Source organism: Camelina sativa, chromosome 4 (genome assembly GCF_000633955.1).
Source record: "Camelina sativa cultivar DH55 chromosome 4, Cs, whole genome shotgun sequence".
Classification (NCBI taxonomy): Eukaryota; Viridiplantae; Streptophyta; class Magnoliopsida; order Brassicales; family Brassicaceae; genus Camelina; species Camelina sativa.
The window spans coordinates 1,780,286-1,790,358 of record NC_025688.1 but is presented as its reverse complement, the minus strand read 5'-3'; the positions used below and the strand labels follow the sequence as shown (position 1 = coordinate 1,790,358).

Genomic DNA, 10,073 nt, shown 5'->3' with positions numbered 1-10,073 from the left:
GATTGGTTTAAGCAACCCAAGTGCAGGGGAGACTCCATTTTATGTCTTTTATCCTTAACCAATCTTATTAACCCAACAAGCAAACTATGCTCGAGACCAGCTCTGCTCTAAACCCCTTCTCTTACATCAATCCCCTAAACAATCTCGCACAATTGATTTTGCTCTCATTCAATCAATCATTTAACATATCAACAATCAAAGAAACCTTAGCCGGTTGCATCATCATCAACCCAGATTTTGAATCTGAATCAAGACCAAGACTCACAAGAATCACAACAACCTCAGATCCAACAGCATGAGAAGTGAAAAGACCTAAAAAAGAGAAGAGATTACAGAGAGATTACAAAAACGTCTTCATCGCCATAAGAACAAAAAGAAATCAATGTAAACGAGTANCACCTCCTTCTGCAGAAACGTCTTCATCGCCATAAGAACAAAAAGAAATCAATGTAAACGAGTAACCAATCTTGGAATATAGAACAAAAAGAAACAAAGTTTCATCATGAGAAATTGAGTACTACCTTGTTGACCACAGATTTGGTGATATATTTTTTTGGCTCGCTGCAAAGAACAAGCAGAAGATCATTACAAATGGATAATTAACACACAAAACAGAGAACACTAAGTTTGTTGAATTGCCCATACCCAGATTATACAGAAAATCCAATACAAAATATGTTCTATACACATTACCTATACACATACACATTAACAAAAGTAAATAAAGAGAGCAACTTGGATTGCACAATATAAAGAACGATTAACAATATTGAAAACTATTATTAATATAAACTATCTCTTTCTCACGTATGTTAAAACGAAAGATCTATTTTGATGTTGAAAAATCGAGTTGTACTTCTTTTTTGCAGCCACTATCTCACATCTTGATTTCAAATCAGATTTATAATAGTGTAACTTATGGATAAGAAGGGGATTATATCGGAATATGCATGTAGACGTAACCTAGAGACATATATCTATAACACTCTCTACCACACAGATTTCTACACCAAACCTATAACTTTACAATCACAGAGAAATAGGGAAGAATTACAGCTACCTTAGAACATAATGATCCACAGAGCTCAGGTGCCATGTACCATCTAGTGGCAACATAATCCTCGAACAAAAAAAGAAAGACAAAGAGAAGAAAATTCAAAAACACTGGAGAGATTACCAGATATGAATTAACAATTGACAGCAAAATGTGTAAAAAAGGGTGCATACCGTCCAAAAGACTGTTGTAGGTGTATCATTAAACGCCACTCTTGGGAAAGCCTATATAAGTATTACCAGATACCACTCTTACCATATACCGTCCAAAAGACTGTTGTAGGTGTAGAAAATGGTGATTCTTCGATTTACACAAAGTCCCAGAAACCAAACACGATCAATATTTTAATTTTTGTTTTTTTTATTTAGAGAAAAACCCCTAGATTCTCTCACAAGAACTCCCCAAAAACCCAGATGGACTCAAAAGCGAAAGAGAGAGAGAGAGAGATGAGAAAACGGCGACGAAGAAAGGGAAGAAATCGAGCATCGTTCCTTTCATTAGTTTTGTCCACCTAAGAGTAAAAGATCTGATGTGTATTAATTATTTTAATTTAATTGGATATTTATTTTAATTGATGTGTTAGTTTCTGATTCAATATAAAAGCTGAGGTGTCAAACTCTGGAAAGAAACATTGTGTTTTTATTGTATTGATACTGCTATAATTATTTTATAGTAGACTATACAAAAAAAAGTCGGCCACCTATTTCAGTATATGGGAACAAAAAAATAAACAAATATATATTACCTAATATTAATCATTTGATAAATCAAGTCAAAGTTATTAATTTTATATATGTTTCATTACATGTAATTAGTTTTTTCTTAAAAGAACTTAACACTAAAGTTAAAGGCAGAATGTTGTTGACAATCCGAAGACATAAAAACCTTAAGTCGTTTCTTTTCGTCCTTATCGTTACTTTCCCAACGTTGACTATCTATACGAACTCAAATCATATGAACTTTTGGAGTCTGTAAAAATTAGAATTTAATTTTTTCATCATGTTTTAGTATGTGTAGAGTGACAAAGAAAATATTAATAGTGTGGATCAGTACATACGAGGATTTGATCTGTACAAACAGAAGTCTACCAATCTACCACTAGATCACCATTTCTTAATGATATAATCTAGGGTTTTCATAAAATGTTTTTTTTTTTTAAATCTAGCTTTCTTTTTTGGAATACTAACATAAAACAAGTAACAATGATATATATATCTATATATATATATATATATATATATATATTCTAAAAAGACCAATAATACATAAATTAAACATGTAAATATGACATGTTACAGATCATTAAAAAATTGTTAAACAGTTTTCTTTTATAAATTAAACAAAATTTGTTTCGATAAAAAGTTGTTTACATTCACAATGCAGAAAGATACAAATTTAAGAAACCAATTGAATCAGGTTCACGAAGTGGTAAGCACCGACGACAAGAGGATGATGCAAAATCAGGTTGGGTTTTTGCCATGGAACCAGCATTGAAGTATTTCTGATCCATTATATATATTTCGAAATATGTCCAAAGAATTCAAGGAATTAAAGACTATGCTTCAAAATTTATAAAATATGCATCTAAAAACATTCTTCGACATGTTTCTTGGCAACATCATGTTATTCAAAAACACAAAACTGTTTAATAATGGTATACAAGTTTTTTTTATTGTTGACTATGACTTTTTAGAATTTCAATGAGCATTTTAGTGAATACATACATTCTATATAGCTTAACCTAAAGGAAAAAGGAAACAAGTCCAAATCGATATGATAGATCTTCAAAAATTTTTTCAAAACGTCTCTAGTGGGGTATATACGAATTACAACCATTAAAAAAAAAAAGAATACATCGATTATGTTTCTCAGGGAAGTTCTTCAACAGTGAAAAGATCTATCTAGTTTGCGAATCGGAGGAATTATATATATAAAGTTGATATGTGGATTTATATTAATTGAAATGGATAAGAAAAAAATAAAAGGGTAAAGCATGTGAATGACAGAGTTGTCGTTCATGTGAAAGATTGAAAAAAAAAATGGCCCGTGAAGAGATTGTCGAGAAAAGTTTGTGAATACTACAAAAAATGCTTGAGATTTCTTCTGCTTGTTCTTGGTCCACTTCATTATGGTAAAATCTTTAATTGGGCCATACAACATCAATTAATTAATAGATACATTGATGCTTATATATTCTATTTGATCAACCACACATTTGGATTCATTGGCATATAACTTTAACATCTACCAAAAAGAAGATATAAGTAAGACTAGTAAATTCTTTTTTTTTTGGGTGTAAATTCAATCTGTAAAGGCATAAATTTAACAACTTGAAGGTGATTTAATTAGTTAAGTAAATATAAACTGAATATAATTTTATTTTAAAGACTTTGATAAGATAAGGTCAATATATGATTGTTACTCGCTCCAAACAACAGTACTTTTCAATATAAAACTTCTTTTGATGGGTTTACAGTTACATACAGTATGTCTTAATATTGGTCATTTCATAAAACGCTTTAACGCAAGATATATGAATTTTGCCTCCAAGTAATTTTGGTGGTGAGCAAGCTTTTGCCAAAGATATATTAAATATTTGGATTCTGCCGAAACATTCGATATTTTTCAACACTGTAACTTTTTAGTAAAGAGTGTTCCGTAAACACACTCCAAAAAAAACATCCGGATTGAAAATTCAGCTACTAAATAGTAAATGTGCATAGTCACAATGAATTATAACAAATTTACACTATCAGTATATGCCACCACCCACCAAATTTTTTATTGTTGGTGGTTAAAATCTACATTTTTCTCTAAGTGTGTTCAACTTGGATTGGGGTAAGAGTAACAAGAGAATTATCTACATGGATTACTTAACAAGTAATTATACTCTTATTTAAAATAAGGTTATAATTAAGTAAAAATTTAAGAACAGTAAAATGAAAAGCAGGGGAAAATATATAAATAAGAAGATGAGAGAAGAGCTGTCTGTTTTTGGTGAGACAACGATATCATCTCTCCCTCTCGTTTCATGTCGATGGGCCTCCTTACTTCCATCACTTGCATGTATGTCCCTACATTATATATATCATATTAGCTATTATTGTTATTCCCCCATATAAATTATTACGACAAAGACAATAAATTACTATTATTAATATTGTTATTTCAACAATTGTATAGATGTTGTCACAATAATGTAATGGTATGTTCACATACGCACACCTATACACTAAATCTTTTCGCGAAAAAAATATCCAAAACTAGCTAAGAATCCATGAAAATATCAACCAACATACACCGAACTGTCAAATCCAAGTTCCATTAGAATCATTAGAATATGAAAGAGCCAAAAAAAATCCAATCTAAACGAATATATATATTGATAAAATATTAGAAACTAAAGTTTTAATTTTAAACAAAAACATTAGAGATATATTCTAATAAAAACATGTTTCCAAACCATAATCGAAGTTGTACCTTAGAGTTAATTTTTTGTTGAAGCTGTTTTTTTAACCGTAAATTACATCAATAATGAAGACGCGTGAATGAAACAGAGTTGTTTATTTTGGACCGTTAAATTAAAATATGATGGGGACAATCCTTTGAGGATATGGTAGGAACATGTTACATACAGAAACTATATATACAAATGCATATATGTATATGCACATGTGACCTGTATATGTATATATGTATCGAGATATTTAGAAAGGGGATCACAGGACAAACACTCGTGACATTGCCAGCTAGTGAAGATGACAAATGAAAAGAAATTAAAGAATAAAAAGGCATATAAAAGAAAATAAAAACAAAAAGACAAAGAAACTTAGCAAAGGCTGCTTGTACTCTCCAACTCATTGACTGCCCCATGCAATGATAAGACGATAAATGTGTCAGCCAAATACAAAAATCAAAAACATATTTTTTCTACCGAAAACAAAATTATTCACACCCAAGTTTTTTTTATAGTTAAACCGTTGGTCTAGTGTTGTTTTAGTCTTTGACCCTATAAGAAATAATAGATACAAAAAAAGACTTAGCATTGACTCTACAAATAACTAGATCAATTGCTTATGTACTTTAAATCTATATGCCAGAAATATATTGAATTACGAAAAGTATCTAACTTGTCACAAGAAACCAAATATTATGAACACCACGGATATAATAATGTCTAAAAATTTCTTCAGTCTGAAAGCATAAATTATAACTCTGAAAATATTTTTTTTCAGGAGGGAATTCATTTATATAAACTATGAAAGACAAAATCTTTTACAAAAAAGAAAAGAAAAGAACTGAGTTTAGATAAATTGCAACTAAAAATTTAATTACTTCAAATGGGGTTCTGATGACGACAAGCATACCTGAAAGATATAGCATGTACTTTGATGAACTAAAAGACCGTTTTAAAATTTTCCCTTAGAAACTCGCATGATGGATTCCATAAGGTGGTGAAGTACTTGCCGGACCACCACCGGTATTCACATTCATGCTGCTTCTATCGGCGGAATCCGACGACGAGCCAACTCTTTCTCTACTATTTCCATGTTGTTGTTGTTGCTGTTGTTGTTGTTGTTGTTGTTGTTGTTGCTGCTGCTGCTGTTGAAACCCTCCGCTTCCACTCATACTTCTTACGATCTGTCCAACTCCAAGAAAGTCTCTAGTCATGCTCTGTTTATCAGCGCTTAACCCTTTGTTTACTCCTCCGTATGAACCAAAAGGAGAGTCTACTCCGTTAACGCTTCCTGTCGCGCCGGGGTTAGAGAAAGAGTTCATCAAATCCTGAAGATTACTCTCGTTTTCTCCATACATGCCACTCCCAAAGCTTCTTAGGATCGATGAGGCATTGTTATTATTGTTGTTGTTGTTGTTGTTGTTGTTGTTGTTGTTGTTGTTGCTTCCGTTGTTGTTGTTGTTGCTTGAGGTTGAACCCATTTGAGCAGCTTTTTGAAGTAGTGCAGTTGCTGACATGTGAGGTGTTGAATTTGGATTTTGCATTGATGAACTAAAGAGTGAAGGGACTGATCCTGAGCTGATTCTATCCGCAGAACTCATCAGATTGTTAGGGAAGAGACCAGTGCTTCCTTCTCCTCCTCCTCCAACTGCATTTTCTCCATCATAATGGTTTGACATCATAAGATTACCCGACGAAACAGCAGCAGCGGCGGGAGCATTAGGGTTGCTTGTCGCAGAAGTAACTCCGTTGTTTCCAGAGAGGAAGCTGAGATTGAAGAGATTGGAGGAAGCAGGGTTATGGTTATCATGTGAGAACTGCATCAGATTCTGTTGAAAACTCATCGGTGATGGCTTGATGTTATTGTTCGCAGCCAAGAACCCTTGTTGATGATGATGATGATGGTGGTCTTGTTGATCATGAAAGCTAGGGTTTTGCTCTTGCATGAAGTAGCCTGAAGCATTTGCAGCAATGAGATCAGAGGAAGAGCGTGATGCGGCTCCTCCTCCGCCGCTTCCAAGACGGAGAACGTCGCTGGACTGGTGATCAAGATTCTGTGGGGCCCCCATGTGAGACAAACCAAGGATCATGCTTGACGTGTTGTTGTTGGAGTTGTTGGTGTTTTGTCCGTACGGGAAGTGATGACTTGGCAAAGAAGTCAAAGAAGTTGGGTGTCTCGCACTCTCTTGAGCCAACGCGTCACAGAAAGCTCTATGCGTGATGAAACTGTCTCGACTGTGACACACAATTAAAATTAAAAAAAAAAAAAAAATTCACAATGGAATCTATTGGATCGTCAGATATATCTCTATTCTCTACATATTAAATGATGAAATAAAAGACATATTTTGGGAAAAGTGAAAGAAAAAAAAAAAATACTTGCAAGCAGAGAGAGAGAGAGACTCATCATGTCACGTAGCTACAAATAGATTCGCGTGTAATTATGGGATCTTGAAAAGTAGATAGATAGCTAAAAAGTCACTCTACTACTCTATTATACATCCTATATGTAAACTCTCTTAACAGCTTACACATTCACATGTATGATATGCATATAATGAATTTGCACGCATATACACAAATAGGAGTACAATGTTGTGTCACATTTCAACTATGATGATGTATTTGTCTATATGACAACAATGGGTACGACCAAATCTATAATTCTATTAATTATTTGCAATAATTAATAAACATAAACATTATTAATAAACTCCGCAAAACTATTATACATATAAGATATACTCTTTTCATTTCGAACTAGTACAATTTATGTATGTTTGTACCTGATGTATCTAGATATATATATAAAAAAGGGTATTGAACGAATTTCAAAGGTAGGTGGGAAAAGTTAAGTTTTCACACTAATATATAGAGAATGATTGTCAAATGAATATCTGACTTTGTCTAATTCAAGATCCTGTAATGTAAGTTCAATAAATGCAAGTTGAGCATGTATTCAATGAACTACTTGTATTATTATATAAATGCTGAAAGAACTACTAATATATGTATCTATGCCACCATATTTTTATTTCCTCATTCCATTTATAGAACTCCCTCTAAATGCACGCACACACACAAACACAGCAATGCCAGCCAAGACTGAAAACACAAACTCTATTCGAAATAATTATTTAGTAGTACATTAGTTATCACTTCTATGCAAATTTATGCAAAATGTGTAGAGTTGTGAACCAAAATAATATGTGGTGTGTAAGGCTATGGCGCAGAGTACAAACGAATCATATGAAATAATTATATTTTTTCGTAAAATTTTGCACATAAGAGAACAAACACTGTAACAACAACCTCCCTAGATATTATATAGTTTAGCAGCACGTGAATTGCCCATATAGTATAAGTATAATTTCATATCTAAGTAAAAAATTAATAATATTAATTTATTTTTATGACATAAAATAGGGCGGTGTTTCCAAGGCAAAAGAATATTTAAAAAAAAAAAACTGAAATCAAAATTGGTCCTCTTTGGTTTTGAGTTTCTGCTAGAAAGCATCTATTGAAATATGGCAGTTTCAGTGTCATATATAGATATAGTTATATACACATACACATTCACGTGTGTTCGTGTATCATTTTTTTTTAATAAATTATTTTTGAATATAAAGAACAAATAAAGTTGCATTTACTGCACGAAAGAAAGCGATAAGAGCATCGAAGACTTCGAGGCGAAACAGAAAGTGAACTTAAAAAAACCCTAATCCATGAAGAATGACTCACGGACACATATTCACACACATATCACTCGAAAAGATTAAATTATAATTTAAAGAGTTTTAAAGATTTGGAATACTTACCGAGAGAAGAGTGTACCACAGTCACAACGATACTCTTTGGTACCACAAGTCTTGGAGTGAGCTTTCCAATCAGACTGAACAGCGTAACGCTTAGAGCATTTATCGCATTTCCACTTCTTTTCACCGTGTTTACGGTAGTAATGTTTCTTGATTCCGGTGAGGTCTCCGAGAGCACGTGACGGGTCATGGTGAACGCACGAGGGCTCCGGACAAAGATACACTTTCCTCTTCACTTCTTTGGTCGATTTCTGTTTGAGTTTCCATGGAAGATTGTGTCCTCTTCTGTGAAGTTGTAGATTCTGTTCTCTTTGAAAACCTTTGTTGCATACTTCACATATGAATCTGTTTGTAGCCATTAGTGTCTTTGGAGATAAAGCTATCACTTCCGCATCGGAATCTAATCAAGAGAAAAATTATTGATTAAATTTTATATTGCATGGAAGTTAAATTGATTGAAATCTGAAATTTTAAAAATCAAGTACTAGGGTTTGCTAATTTGCGTACTTCAAGATTTGAAAATTTGGAAAAAGGGAGAATAAAAAAAAAAGGACATGAAAAAGGGATTTCTCTTTTGCACCAATCAATAAGCTTTTTAAAAAATGATCATATGGTTTTATAAAATCAAGATTAAAAGATGGCAATTAAGAGGTGATTAACTTACTTGGAGTTCTTGGTTGGTTTCTCTTCTTTTTCTGCGGTGGAGCTTCAAGCGGTGGCTGTGGTGGCTGGTGGTGAGGAGGAGGAGGAGGTGGAGCTGCGGCGGAGGAATTAGGAGGAAGAAGGTGAGATTGATCATCTTGTCGGACTCCAAAGAAGGAAGCAGCGGAGGATGAAGAAGCAGCCATGGATTCTTCTGTGTTCTATGTGATGGTGAGAGAGAAAAGAAGAAAAAAAAAGAGAAATAAAATGAAATTAGAGAGATGAAACTCTTTAACATTAAATTCTTTTTTGACTTCCACTGATATCTTATCTCAATAAAGCCCTAAAAATGGGATATTCCAGATTTTTAATTATTTTTTTATACTTTTATAAAAATGAAAAAACATTGAAATTCTTGTGAGGTAATAGAAGAGAGAAGTTGAAAGTGACAGGTGAAAAAGATTGCTAGGCTAGTAAGTAAAAAAAAAAGTAACTCATCTACCCAATTTTATAGCCTAGAATGTTAAAAGTTCATATTCAGTTTTTAAAAAATAACCACACTGAATTTAAATCTACCTTGATTAGTTTGGTATAGTTATAATTTAATATGTGATACATAGGATACTAAAAAACTCTATTTCGTGTATTTATTATATGAAATATTTTGGTTTGTTACGCATTTGAATAAATTATTATATACAATTTGGGTGTTGCCTGTAGACACTAACACATATACAGAGCAATTAATTATTTCTATATCATATATTTTCTAAATATGTTTATTAGTCTTTAGAGAAAGAAAAAAAAAAGAAACTATGAGAGCTACAGAGGTCGGTGGACCCAATCCATTTGCCACAAAACGACAGTGGATGGTGCGTGAGACAACCCTCAACAGCTCCTCTCTCTCGCTAACATATGCGAATAATATATTTCCAAGTTTTCTTTGGATCTAAAAGGTTTTAGGAAACGATTACCATAGTGTAATATGACATTAAAATGATGTAGAATAAGATTTTTGATATAACATAAAATTTGTATACGATAATTGCTCTCATAAGAAAAGTTTAGCATCGCGATGTCACCTATATAAATATAATTTGGTTTT

At 32.7% G+C, this 10,073-nt stretch overlaps 1 protein-coding gene across 3 annotated transcripts; it reads right to left on the bottom strand.

Annotated features, from left to right (window-relative positions):
- On the bottom strand, positions 4,111–9,276 carry LOC104779553 (protein indeterminate-domain 5, chloroplastic-like). 3 transcript variants are annotated; one of them, XR_766492.2, is made up of 4 exons: positions 8,991–9,276; positions 8,330–8,726; positions 5,422–6,746; positions 4,111–4,128 (listed from the first exon to the last, which is right to left on the bottom strand). XR_766492.2 is itself a non-coding variant. In XM_010503919.2 (3 exons), the coding sequence occupies exons 1-3, from the start codon at positions 9,172–9,174 to the stop codon at positions 5,477–5,479; spliced, it is 1,851 nt and encodes a 616-aa protein (XP_010502221.1). In that variant the 5' UTR covers positions 9,175–9,276; the 3' UTR covers positions 5,260–5,476. The 3 variants fall into 3 exon arrangements, 1 of the variants encoding a protein (XP_010502221.1); XR_766493.2 differs by lacking the exon at positions 4,111–4,128 and adding an exon at positions 4,823–4,918; XM_010503919.2 differs by lacking the exon at positions 4,111–4,128 and having other exon boundaries at positions 5,260–6,746.

Excerpts from the sequence above, each read along its gene's own strand:
- LOC104779553 (XM_010503919.2), bottom strand. The coding sequence starts at position 9,174 with ATGGCTGCTTCTTCATCCTCCGCTGCTTCCTTCTTTGGAGTCCGACAA. Across the intron at positions 8,727-8,990 it reads AAACCAACCAAGAACTCCAA|ATTCCGATGCGGAAGTGATA; the intron begins GTAAGTTAATCA and ends TCTCTTGATTAG. Across the intron at positions 6,747-8,329 it reads TGTGGTACACTCTTCTCTCG|TCGAGACAGTTTCATCACGC; the intron begins GTAAGTATTCCA and ends TGTGTGTCACAG.